General features: G+C 59.3%; 1 protein-coding gene across 5 annotated transcripts in view; it reads right to left on the bottom strand.

The window, feature by feature from the left end:
* Positions 1-13,279, bottom strand: part of Ripor3 (RIPOR family member 3) — a 64,926-nt gene that overhangs the window by 10,508 nt on the left and 41,139 nt on the right. For 4 of the 5 annotated variants that reach the window (XM_010618220.2, XM_010618221.2, XM_010618223.1 and 1 more), the window contains exons 3-13: positions 9,509-9,655; positions 7,053-7,131; positions 4,785-4,808; positions 4,507-4,560; positions 3,813-3,962; positions 3,670-3,733; positions 3,376-3,419; positions 3,123-3,248; positions 2,902-3,047; positions 2,329-2,458; positions 895-1,467 (exon numbers count right to left, since the gene is read on the bottom strand). In XM_010618220.2, coding sequence (XP_010616522.1) covers positions 895-1,467; positions 2,329-2,458; positions 2,902-3,047; positions 3,123-3,248; positions 3,376-3,419; positions 3,670-3,733; positions 3,813-3,962; positions 4,507-4,560; positions 4,785-4,808; positions 7,053-7,131; positions 9,509-9,655 — 1,537 coding nt within the window. Of the gene's footprint in view, positions 1-894; positions 1,468-2,328; positions 2,459-2,901; positions 3,048-3,122; positions 3,249-3,375; positions 3,420-3,669; positions 3,734-3,812; positions 3,963-4,506; positions 4,561-4,784; positions 4,809-7,052; positions 7,132-9,508; positions 9,656-12,860; positions 13,108-13,279 lie in introns of those variants that run through there. The other variant, XM_010618222.3, reaches the window with a different exon arrangement.

Below are 13,279 nucleotides of genomic sequence, written 5' to 3'. Positions count from 1 at the left end.
TTTTCCTTAAATATTTCAGGTAGGTCTTTTGTTTATTTCTCTTTGTTTATTTGTTTGAGACAGAGTTTCACTATGTAGTTGAGACTGACCTGGAATTCACTATGTAGCCCAGGCTGGTCTTGAACTCACAGGGATCCTCCTGCCTCAGCCTCCTGAGTGCTGGGATTACAGGTGAGTGCCATTGCACCCTGGGGAGGTCTTTTGTTTTAAAGAGCTGTAAGCAGCAAATGCTCTTTTTACTGAATGTAAAATGAGACCTCAAACTTTCTTTCACTTGTGCTGATTCATGTTGAGGGTAGAAGTGCTGGGAATAAAACAAAACTAACTTTGGGAGAGAGTTGTTAGCTAATTTAGAGCCAGGATGTATCTGACACAGAAAGAGTGGCTTCATAAATTGATATGTAAATAGATGCTGGTGAGATGCATTTTATTTTATGTACATTTAAATTATGTACACACAAAGGAGCAGGAGCTGGCTGGGTCAGCACCTCTGAGAGCCACCAGCCACCTCAGCAGCCCCACGCCCTGGGGCAGCCCTGCTTCTGTGTGGGGTACATGCCTGAAGGCCATGGGGCCTTCCACAGAGCCACTCGGGCCCCCAGGCTGGGTTCTTAACACCGAACTGCAGCCTACAAACCTGGGTCAGAAGATCCGAGCCGGGGCCCGGCTCTGGCTGGTCTTGAAGCGCATTACCCATGGTGAGCCCTGGCCTCCCCAAGGTGGCACCCTCCCCGCAACGCACTGGGCGCTGTCGCTACCCCCACTTGCCAGAGGAGGAAGCTGAGTTCCAGGGAGAAATCGGTCACCCGGCTCACGCAGGGCTGAGGCCAGGACGCCAGCACAGGTGCTCACGCGGCCTGCAGGGCAGGGCCACCGTGTGGCGGGGACGCATACCTTCAGCCGGTCCCGGAAGCCAAGGACCTGGTACTCCAGCTCCCGGAGCTGGGGCTGCGCAGGGCCCGTGGACCTCAGTAGCTCCAGGACCTCCTGCAGAGGCCGCTCCAGGGCTGCCGTGGGCCCGTCTGCTCCTTCCCCTGGCTCTCCTTCCCCTTGGACTCTCTGCCTCCTCAGAACCGTGCAGCTATGGGAGGGGAAGCCCTGGGGCAGGCTGGGGCTCTCCATGTCCAAGTTCCTCCAGCCCGGCTGCTCCACAAAGGAGCTCCCCGCCAGCGGGGCCACGGCCGGCAGCAGGCCCAGGGCTGGGCTGTCCTCCCGTGCCTCCTGTTCGGTGGAGGCGATGGGGCTGATGGCCAAGGGCAGGAGGCCCCCATCTGAGGTGGACGCCGATGTGCTGGTCTCGGCGTCCCGGGGGTCCTCGGAGCTGAAGGAGTCCATCTCCGGCAACTCTTGACTCTGGCTACGCAGGCCGGGGCCCTGAAGGTCATTGTCAGACAGGTAGCTGAGGATGGAGGTGGCCTTTGGCCCACCTAGCAGCAAGGCCCGCTGTGCTGGCTGCTGCAGGACAGACTGGAGAGGGAGATACAGGAGCAGCCTCGTCAGCCATCCCAGGGACCAGCAGTACCCCTAAGGGCTTCCCCACCAGCCCACGTGCCAAGATGACAAGTCTGCCAAGGGGACCCTGTTACCTCTGTGCCCTTATCCCCCAGCATCTCCACCTCAACCGTCTCCAGCCTCCACAGCCTCCCTGTTTCTCAGACCCTCTGGGCTGCTTTACATATTCATGCCTCAGGGTCTTTGCATTGACTACCCTGCCTAGACTGCCGTTTCACACATTTTCTGGCCTGTGCCCTTGCCTCCTCACATCCTTAAACACATACACCCCTCCCTTTCTCCTGTTTTCCCATGGTCCTTTTGCCCCTTGGGCTGGCTGCGCAGTTCCCCGATTTTGACATTGTCCATTTCCTCCGAGAATTTCGGCTCCCTGAAGAGACAGTGCTGACCTGGCTGAGAGCAGAGCCTGGCAGAGTTTTGAAGGAGTGCAGTGAGCGGTGATGAATAAAGGGCCCGCCTGACATGCAGTGTGTGGGCAGGTCACTGGTGTCTGTGTTCACGGCCCCACCCCACCTCCTGTCCCCCACTAACCCTCACTGTACCCCATGAGCGTGGCCCTGTTCTAACCCAGGCCACACAGCGAGGATGCCTGAAACAGTAGAGGCCAAGCCATGGCTGGGCTGGTAGAAGCCTCCAGAGAGCCCCTTCCCGGGGTCCAGAACCAGCTGAGCCCAGGACCAGTTCCACAGGCCCCGGAGTCGAGAGGCAGCAGAGGAACAGCAGCCACCCAGAAAACCCCAGAGGGAGGGCCCCCAGCCCCCACTGCCTGCCCCCCAGGGCAACCACGGGGCCCTACCCGGGGAAGAGCCTGCTCACCAGGTAGTATCTCTCCCGGAAGCTGGGGGTGCTCGGGGGTGTCCAGTTGTACAAGGAGCCCTTCCTGCTGCCCAGAGAAAGCTTCCCCATGGGGCTGGGTGACACCAGGGGGCTCTCGGAGTCAAAGGGGCTGGAGGAGAGGAGGGAGGCCGGTTGTCTTGGGCAGCCACCTGGGAGGGAGGCCCTGGGCTTCAGGGGACCCAAGGGGGCTCTGCAGTGGCAAACGGTTGTCTTTGTTCTGCAAAATAATCCCATAGGCAAGCAACTCTTCCAAGTCCTTTACCCAAATCCGTTGTACCCTAACCACCAGACCCTGAGGCGGTGGGGGGGGCTTGCTGGGGCCAGTGTCACCCTGATGGGGACAGGGCTGACCCACAGCTGGTTCCTCTCACAGCCTTAAGAGCATCTAGCACTGTGCTCACTCCGCACACAGTGTGGCTGCGGAGGATTGAGGCCCAGAAGCTTGAGGACCTCAATGAGGACAGAGTTGCCAGCCCAGCACCAAGCCTGGGTACAGTCTGGCCAGCAGGGCGTGCGGCAGGGCAGAGGGACTCTGGGGTTGGCACCACTCACTTCCACACCACCTCCAGCTGCAGCTTGATGGTGCCCAGCTCCGTGATGTCCACCACGATGACCTGTGGCTGCGTCCTAAAGAAGTCGGCGATGTCGCAAGTCACGGCGCCGATGGCCAGTGAGCTCAGGCCCCGAAGCTCGGTCACCTGGGGGTGAGGACTGAAGGGTGGTGTCCGAGCTGCACCCCCAGGGCCCCCTGCCTGCCCCAGCCCGGCCCCCACCTTGATCTCCAAGTTCTCACGCAGCGTGGGCACAAAGGCCTTTTCCGCCGAGTCCCAGGTCTGGCTGTCGTCAGACTCGATGCGGCCCTTCAGCCTCCAGCGCTGGCGGCCCAGGCGCAGGAGCACCTGCAGGCGTGGCCCAGGAGGATGTGGTGGTTGCCAAGGGGGGTCCCCTTCGCCACCTGCCCTGGGCCTCCCTCTCAGACAGCACCCCGGCTGAGTCCCCAAGGGCTGACCTGGATGGTGGCCGTACCTCATACTGGTCCCCAGGGCAGAGGCGAGCATAGCCCACTAAGCCTGGAACACAGAAGCGGGTTCGTCTCTGCCCCTGCCCTCCAAAGGGGACTTGATGGGCTGTCTGTCAGCACAGGGCGGAGAAGCCAGCGCCATGGGTGGCAGGTGGGATGGGGTGCTGGGCCTTCACAGGCAGGGCTCAGGAACGTCACGCGACAGACGCAGGTGGGGCTGGCCTGGGGTTCTGGCCTGCATCCCCCCAGCGGAACTCCCAGGGCCCTCAGGAGGGCCGACACCCCGAGCCACCACGTACCTTTCATCCGGACGTGGAACTCGCCCAGGTGGACCTCCAGCGCCCCCTCGATGAGCCACATGGCCTGCAAAGCCCCAGAGGTGGCTCAGCCTTCGCCCACCTCCACTGCAGCCCGAGCAGGGCTTGGGGAGGTAGATGCCCACCTCGGAGGACTCGTGCAGGCTGCGGCCTAGCTCCTGCAGGCTCTCGCGGGACGCGCGGCTCGGCGGGCACTGGGAGAAGGCACGCTGCATGTTGCAGGCGCCATCGCGCAGGCGACACTGGACGCAGTAGCCCTCGTACAGCTCCTCCACCTGTGGCGGGTGACAGGACAGGGCCCACCCTGCCTGCAGACAGCTCCCTACCCAGACACCTGACCCTTCAGCACATGCCCTGCTGCCCCCACCTGGCCCAGCTGGTCCACTCTGTGCCTGTCCCACTACATGTGATTGGTGCCTAATAAAATCGAGCAAGGTGTACGGCTGAGCAGGTCACTTCCTCTCTCTGCTCCAGTTCTGACTGTCCAAGGGGAGGAGGATCTGATAGCAGCTCCCTGGGGTTCTGGGGAGTAAGGTGGGCCGAGTAAGGTGGTTCTGGAGAGCTTCCTGTGTGACCTCGGGCCGATCCCTGTTTTCTGACTCTGTTTTCTCATCTGTGCAGTGGGTGTTTGGGCCCTCCTGGCCTCTAAGGTTTAGCATGAGGTCTTTCTGCACCCCTTATGCCCAGCAAGCATCTGAAGTCACCCAGGCTCTGCAGTCTCCACTTGCACTCAACCCTCTCCAGCTCTGCAGCCCCCCAGCTCCTGTCAGCCCCTCGAGGCCACCCGCCCCCAGCCTGTGATGCCCCAGGGCCACGCACCTTGCTGATGTGGAACTCCATCTTCCGGATGTGCCTTTCCACCCAGCGTGTCTGCTGCTCCCAGGAAGGGAAAAGGTGCTTTAAAAGTGGCCTGGGCCTCCCTCCAGCCCCTATTGCCTCCATCTGGTCCCAGCATAGAGGACAAGGCTCAGCCCTTCACCAGCCCTGAGGGAGGCTCACCAAGCCTCAGTTTCCCCATTTGTAAAATGGGGAGAAACCCAAGTATTTCCTTCAGAGCAGCCGGGAGGATGGGACAGGATGCAGGAAGTTTCTCTTACCTTGTCCAGGTCATAATAGAAGGCCTGTAGGGGAGAAGAGGAGGGAGGCAAAAAATGTCAGAGTCCTGGTGCTTCTCCAGGCTACATGCAGAGAGACCTGTGCTCTGAAGACAAAAATCTAGGGCCTGCAACCAGCCTGCTCTGTCTTTCAAGGCATGTAGACCCTGGGCCATTGACAGGTCCAGAGGAAAGAATGATTAAACACACACACACACACTTTGCACGAAGCAGTTCTAGGCCTGGTGCTGCTATTTTCCTGCTGTGTGTTCTGGACAAGTTATTCAACCTCTCTGAACCACCACATCCTCATATGTAAAATGGGCATTGATAGTATCTGCTCCACCGGGGACTACCAGGAATAGAGAATGCAGCCTGTAGGCAACTCAGTGGGGTCTATCATGCTTTGAGTGTGACATGACCCCAGCCAGGGCCAGAACTTGGGGAGACAGCATCGCCCCATGAGTTCAGGCCTCAGCAGTATCTGCCAGAAATGTGGCTGAGAAAAGACAAGATCAGAGCAGCCCACCTTTCCACAAAGGGCCAGATAGTAAACATCTCAGGCTTGGAAGGCTTTTGACCACAGAACTCTGCCCCTGTGGCAGAGGCTATATGCAAATGAGTGGGTGTGGCCAGGTTTCACCGCACAACCTGCTGGGTGCCTGAGAGGGGTAAGCTTTATGAGGATAGAGACCCACGGAAAAGAAAAGTAAGCTGTGGAGCCGGGGTGAGTCAGCTGCCGACCCCAAACTTCTCTGTGCGCTTGTATATGTGACATGATTAGGTCACCAGGGAGAGGGAAAAGAAAGGTAAACAGTAGGTTGAAGAAGGACGCCTACACGGATGGGACAGAGAAGACGGGGAGGTGTCAACCCAGAGGGAAAGAGCTAAGCCCCCCAGAGGCGGTTTTCCCAGGGATGCATTCAGAGATCATGACGTTAAAGCTCCACTTAAGAAATAAACAGAAAGATCCCAAGATTGAGAAGGAAGACCGTCTGCATGGGCTTCTCAGAAACCAGTGTGGGGGTGAAATTCAAACCAGCTGCTGCCAGGGCAGCCTTTCCACGGGGCAGCCCAGGACAGTCAGCCCGCCCCGGCCTCGGAGTGCTCGTCCGTGCCGCAGGAGCAGCGGAAGCGCATGCGCACGTGTGCGCTACTCCTGGGCCCCACGGCACGGGCGGCTCCTGGTGTGGAGGCGGCACCTCCTCTGCCATTCGCACCGGCCACTGCCCAGCCACCCACCGAGGGCGAGGGGCGCAGAGCTGGCCGGGCGCGGCTGCTCCACAAGGGTGACACAGGCATGAGGCTCTGGCCAAGCGTCCCCTGCCCTGCTGACCTCTGGGCCTTCTCCCCGGTGTTAGGGTGGAGACAGGAAGATTCTGTTCCCCTCCCCGGGCTTCCAGCCGCTCAGCACGCCGGCTGCCTGCAGGGCCCCACAGGCTCTGGGGGAGGAGGATCGCGTGGCAGCGGGGCTCATGGCTTTTGTTTCCAGCTCTGATTCACGAGGGTCAGTGGGGTTTGCACAAGGTGGGGAGAGGAGCGGAGGCTGGGGAAACTTCACGGCCTGGAAAGAGCGATCCTCCCACTGGAGGGCTGCAGGTGCCCACTCAGGGGACCCCGGCAGTGTCACCAGGTAAGGCACAGGACACTCAGTTGGAATTTGCAGCTCCCATACACAATGAATCATTTTTTAGTATCAAGACAGTATTTCCCGGAGGTCACATAAAAAATCACCTGTTTTTTGTCTGAAAAGCAAATTATCCTGGCACTGTTCGTTGTGTTTTTTCGCTGTTTTGTTTTGTTGTTAAACCTGGCTCCCGTAAGGGGGTAACCAAAGCCAGGACAGGTGAGCCTGGAGCTAGACTGCGGGGCGGCGGGGCTCCCAAAGATACAGCTCTAGTGATGGAGAAAAAGTGCACAGCAATGAATGTTGGAGGAAATACGCAGGCTCCAACCAGGACAGCATCTGGGGCACTCTGACACCTAGAGAAACAGCCCCTTTCCAGGTGATACATGCCTCGATCCCGGGTGCCTGATGGCCAAGGTCTATAAAACAGGACCACCTGAAGCCTAGAGCACACACATCTCCATTCACCCGCCTGCCTGGGGCTCTTCTAGAACCGAGAGGAGAAGGCCAGGCGCCCTGGGACTGTGGCGCCTGCCTGCACCGTTCAGCCTCTCAGGGCCCACGTGGCATCCACACTCCTCAAAACCCAGGCCCCCCCGGGCCTCTGAGTCTGGCTGCCTGGGGCTGCTGGGGAGGGGCCTCACCAGCCTGGAGTTCCTCCCGGTGTCCGTGTGGCGTCCTGACAGGTAGTCCAGCTCGGCCTGCTGCAGACACAGGTGCTCCCTGCGGTGGAGACCAAAGAAGACTAAAGTGGAAAGAGCAGGGAAAGGAGAAGAAAGGAAGAAAGCAGCCAGCTGACTGCGCCACTGGACCTGGCAGAGGGCTCTCAGGCATCCCCATGCCCACGATTAGGTCGCACATTTTAAGGACAGGCAAACCGACTCTCACAGGCAGTGAGTAACCCGATCGGGGCCTCACGGCAGCAGGAGGCTGAACACAGGGCTGAAACCACACCACAGCCTCCCAGGCCCCACCGTCACCCCGTGTCGTGCCTGCCCCCAGGCTGGGGTCCATCCCGTGGGGGTCAGTGTGGCTGGGGAAGGAGGGCAAAGGATGCCCTGGGGTGGGGTCCAGGACTCCAGGGGCAGCCATTCAGAGTGCTAGCAGCTGCCCGTTGCTGTTGTTGTGGCACATTAGTGAGAGACACAGGGAAGGGCCACTCAGTGCAGGGCGGGGAAGGGTCCCCAAAGGAGGAGCAGCATTCGGTCCAGCAAATGCCACACACCAGGCTAGGGAGACGGAGGACCCTGTGCTGCCCTGGGGGGCTGCTCAGCGGGAGCCAGGGCACAGGTGCACGCAGGAGGGCGGCCCGCTGTAGGGTGCCCACGGCTGAGCCCCGGTGGGAACAGGAAGGGAACCATGAAAGGGAAGTCTAGAAAGGCCAGGGTCCGAAAGGACCCTAAAAGCTGTCCCAGGGCTGGAGGCAGCAATGGAAGAGATCTGAGCAGAAGAGGGGATGGCAGGGCGGAGGAGGGAGGGCACTGTGAGGGCAGTGAGGGCTGCAGCAGACGGACCACGGGTGAGAGGCGGCGCTGTGGGGACCCCGCTGAGGGGAGGACAGAGTGAGCCGAGTGCCCGCTTCTGCCAATGACACCACGCGGCAGGCGTCCCTGAGGAGTGGCACGTGGCCAAGTCCCTGTCCCCGCTCGGAACTCTCACCCGGGCCGGCTAGCTTTGCTCAGTGGGACCTGACTGTAGGGTGGGACACAGCAGAGCGCCAGCCTGCGAAGAGCAGGACGTGTGCCCGTTTGGGGACATTCAACACGAAGCAGCAGGGGCGGCTGCAGTCACTGCGGTGCTGCCATGTTGGGGTGGAGCTGCCATGAGCCACAGGGCCACCACCTGCCTGCCGAGTAGGTGCCCTTTCCCTGTCCCTGTCGGTGGGGACCGCCCATTCTCCTGGATGGGGTGAGGAGGACCCAGACCGGCTGCCACCCAGCCCCAAAAGCCCGACGGGGCCTCCTCAGCTGATCCCTGGCCAGGTGGCCCCGAGACCAGGGTCACCCCCGCCTGCGTCCAGAACTTGGGATGCCCCTGGCTTCTCTGAAGGTGAGGCCGCTTGACCGTGAAGACAGAGTGTAAAACAGCCCCTCCCTCCATTTTAACTTTCTTGCATCACGGCACACATTACGTTAGGGAAGGACACACACCAGGTGTGGCAGGGGGTGACAGACCCCAGCCCAGCCTGGGCAATTAGGCAAAATCTTGGCTCAAATGAAATAAAAAAGGGCCAGGAACATAGTTCAGTGGTGCAGCACTTGCCCCACACATGTGAGGCCTGGATTCAATCCCCAAAATTTGGGGAAAAAAAGTATAATTTGAAAACCATTTATCCTAACCTGATTCAATTTTTAAACGACTCTTTCTGGAGATCTTATTAAAACCAAAGCTGGCTCATATCCTTCCTCCACATGGAAGCTGCCATGGCTCCCATTTCCTTCAGGCTCAACATTGGAGGCCTCACCACAGCCCACGGCCCCAAACCATTGCTCGGCAGCATCCTTCTGACTTCTGCGAGGCTCTAACCCCTGGGCCTTTGCACTGACTCATGCAGCCTGGAATGTTGGCTTGTTAGCTGTATGGTTCGCTTCTGGGCCCTTTAGTGTTTACCCACATCTTAGTGCAGCCTGGCTTAAAACCATCCCCACGCCTCCCTGCAAATTCCATTTTTTTTTTTTTTTTTTTTTTTTTTTTTTTTGGTACCAGGGATCCAACTTGGGGCCTTGCACTTGCGAGGCAGGTGGCGGGACCAGTGAGCCAAATCCCCGGCCCCCCGGATTCCTTCTCTTCCATGGCCCTCACACCATCCCATATGCCCTGTGTTTTACTTCTCTGTATGGCTCATGGAGTTGGCACCCCCAAGGCAGGGCTTTTATCTGTTTCTTTCCCTGTCCCCTGCACCTCAATGAAGAAAAGTGTGTGAATGACTCCCCTATCTGGCTTCTTCCCCGGTGAGTGGTAACCATCAGTCTCTCCGCTCGCAGAGCCCGGATTGTTCTCACTAAGGGAGCGGCCGGGAGCCCTTTGTGCCTCACAGGTGGACCTGCTGCGCTTCCTGGGAAGAGACAGGGCGGCAAGAGGGACCCCAGGCCCCGCTTACGTGAGGCCATGCTTCAGGGCTTCGAAGATCCTCTTCACCTGCTGGGGGTTGGGGTCCAGGCTGGCCGGCGCCTTGCGCAGCGAGCCATATGCCTTGGAGTGCTTCGCAGGCGACCTCGATCGCACAGAGCTCTTGTTGGTTGACTTCCTGCAAGAAGGGATGAGGAGGGGAGGTCAGGACAATGGCCCCGGAGAGGCACTGTGGGAGTCAGTAGACCTGGCTGGGTCCCATCCCCAGTACCTCCAGCTTTCCTGAGTAACTTGAAGCTCTCTGAGCCTCAGTTTCCTCATTTGTAATGAGGGGCCTGCATTTGAGGTTTAAGAACAGTTGTGGAAAACTGGAACCTGAAATGAACTCGTAGTCAAGCAAGCCACACAATTGGCAAGGTCTGGCAGGACTGGCAAAGCAGCTCGGAGGCCAGGCCACAGCCCGGGTTGTGCGGGGATGGTCACCGTCCAGGCAGCCCCCCAACTCTGCCCCTTACACTCACGCTTAGGGGAGAAGGTGCCTGTCTCTTGATAACACTTGCACACACACATGGGCACCCCGGGGCAAACCCACTTCCCAGGGATGGTTTAGTTAAATTCCACCCCTTGGCCCAGGGAGAGGTGTGGGACAGAAGTCTGGCTAATAACCAGCCAGAGGTTTGGTTCAGATTCACAGCAGAGGAAGCGATTCTTTCTGCTGGCCCTGCTAACTTGGGGAACAAAGTCCTCTCACCACCATGTAGGGAAAACAAATCCAACACAGAAAGGAGAATATTGAGTCAGGCCACGTGCATATGACAAGGAGTTCCTGGATCCAGCTATTCCTGAAGCTGCACCTGCCTTTGAAATTTGTAAATCTTTGACCCAGTTGGCTCTCTTATTGGCTTAATTAAGCCAGTTGGAGTTGAGAGAGTGGACTGGATGATCCTAAAAACGAACATCTTCCAGCAGTGACAGCCCATTAGAGACATACCACTGTCTTAGGATGAATCACAGCAGTGTGGGGTCAGGTTTCAGTGACACCTCGGCCTCTGCCTAGGACCCCACAGCTCATGCAGTAGGCTTGAGCATCCGGCTGGCGCAGTCCTTGCTCCCCACAGCTGTGCAGAAGCCCACACTGGGTCCTCTGAAGAGGTTCCCAGATGCGGTGCACAGAGAATCCTGGTTGGGTTCTTTGGGTCCCAGCTGAGGGTGTGCATGGGTCTGGGTCCCAGCCAGCCTTGCCCAGTGGCTGCAGGGCTGCGTCCTCACCAACAGTTCGGAGCCAGTTCCTAGAGGGGAGCTTCAGCCTTCCCAACTCCTGCTTTCTGCATGTGCCAGAAGCCGGGAGCAAGCAGGGCACAGGGCCCCACCCTGCCTCAGCCCCTGTCCTGGATGCTAGACCGAGAGCAGAGTGACCACCCTTACTCCGGCACCCGCATCTGGGGCCTTTCATAAGGGTGACTTCACCTGGACACCACTCCCAGCTCAGCTCTGTCATCTGTAGAACGGGGCAAGCCCAGACCCGACACCCGAGGGTGGCTTCACAGATGCCGTGAGATGCCAGGTCCGACACTGTTACGAAGGAGGCACTTCTGATTTATAAATGTCAGTTGATGTTTTGCTTTGTTTCAGACTTTTTTCTGTTTTATTTTGCAGTGCTGGGAATAAACGCCAGGTCTCACACGTGCTAGGTGAGCACTGTACCACTGGGCTACCTCCCAGCCCTTTTTATCTTTAGACAGGATCTCGCTAAATCGCCCAGGCTGGGCTCGAACTTGTCCATCCTCCTGTCTCTGCCCTTCGAGTAGCGGGGATGGCAGGCAAGCGCCACTGCACCCTGTTAGCCGTTACATTAGTGACCACATGCTTGCTGTTTCTTTTGTTTTCCTTCTTGGTACCAGGGATTGAACCCAGGACCTTGTGCTCGCCAGGCAGACGCAGCGCTGCTGAGCTACATCCCCGGCCCTGCACGCTGTTTCCTTCCCCTCCCTCCCAGCCTGGGAAGTACTAGGTGCTCAGTTAATACAAGACTAACTGAACAGGGGGGAAAGAGCCTGCCACAGGGATTGGTGAGCAGGGATCCTCAGTCCAAGCTTATAGGTGGCAGAGCTGGGACCCAAAGGACTCAACCAGGACTCCAGAGGACTTGTTCACCTCCGCCCAGAGTGTGGACCCTGCAGGCCGGAAGGGGGGCCTGAAGTTTGGCATTTCTACCTTCTTCCTGGCCGTATCATTCCTCCTGGGCCCTGGACGGCCCCCAAGGGGCTTCCGGCCTTCACTGGACAGATGGCTTCCCACCAAAGAGGCTGAGCCCGAGTCCTCACGGTGGTCACGCAAACAGGTCTTCAGCCACGATTTCTGCCTGGGTCCTGCCCTCGGGGCTCAGTCCACAGGGGGCAGCAGAGGGCAGCGGTCTGGAGTGCCAGGCAGGGGACAGTGGGTCACAGCTCCGGCTCCTTCGCCAGCCCTGAGAGAAGAGCCACCGGGCCGCCGCCCTGCCTGGCTCTAGGGCGGCCGGGCTGTATTTCCGGCTGGGCCAGATGCTGCGCATTCCGCGCACAGACGTGATGCTGCTGTTTACTCTGCATGGGGCTGTCCCCGCATCCCCTGCTGACCCAGAGGGCCCCAGAAGAGCCAAGCCATGGTCCCACCGCGGCACAGCTGGATCACAAACCCACACACCGGGGCCATAGGCCTTGCCGTTCTGGGAGCCATGCTGCCCGTTGGTTAAGGATGGGAGCACTGGGCACTTGTTTCCCCATCTGCAAAGTGAGGACAGGAGAGTGCCCGCCTCTCACGGAGCTGCCATCACACAGCCGTTCACCCAACACAGTTACAAAGTACCTTCGATGGACGCACGCAGGGCAGTGAGCAAAACAGAAGTCACCTCCCCCTGTGAACTGAAGGCCAGCTGGAGCGACAGAGGGGAGGGGAAAAGCTGAGATCTACATCCTGCTCTCCCACAACGACGCTGTGTAACCTTAGGTAAGTCATCCAGCCTCTCTGTGCTTCCATTTTCTAATCTGTAAAGTGGGAACCAGAGCAAGTGTTGCTGTGAAGGTTACGTGGGCTAAAAAACACAGAGGATGCCCAACAGTGCCTGGCGAAGAAATGCCCCTCGCATGTCAGGGTGAAAGTCTTATCAGATGGCACCAAGTGACAAGTAGAAGCCACCTAAAGAGGACGGGAGATGATAAAGTGAAAGAGTGGCCGGGAAGGTCCTCCAGCCCGGAGCAGGGGAGCAGGGGAGCAGGGTGCTGTGCCCGGGCTCTGGGTGCACAGCCTGACCGCCGGGTTGCTGTCACTGGCGTCCACGGAGCCCGGGACAAGCGAGCTTTCCGAGCCCCCCACCCCGTCGCCCTCCCTGGGGCCGCATCACCCACCTCTTGGAGTGCGCCCTCCACAAGGTCGCCATCTCCCGGGCGCAGGAGAGGTGGCTCCCTGGCGGGGGGTGGGGGTGGGGGCGCTCTGGCCCGGCCCCCTTTCCCTCTACCTAGGGAGTGGGCTCCCGTCTGGGGTCACAGGGCAGGCCGGGCTGCCGCGATGCCGAAGTGATGCGGGCGCAGCCTCAGATGCTGAAATCAAGCTGCGAGTCAGGCCCGGACTTCACAACAGCCGGCAGGGCGCAGCCTCTGGGGGCGGATGTGTCTCTGGCTCAGCCCCAAGAGGACTCAGTAAATATTAAACAGCACCCAGCACGCCTGACGACACCCGACGGGGCGTGTGCCCCAGGGGCCCGGCGCTCACATGCGGCCACTGCTGTCGCAGGCCTTGGCACAGGCTGCTGCTGGGCCGGGTCAGG

This window comes from Fukomys damarensis, unplaced genomic scaffold (genome assembly GCF_012274545.1).
Source record: "Fukomys damarensis isolate Sample0158 unplaced genomic scaffold, DMR_v1.0_HiC HiC_scaffold_22, whole genome shotgun sequence".
NCBI classification, from domain to species: domain Eukaryota; kingdom Metazoa; phylum Chordata; class Mammalia; order Rodentia; family Bathyergidae; genus Fukomys; species Fukomys damarensis.
This window is presented reverse-complemented; position numbering and strand designations above follow the sequence as displayed.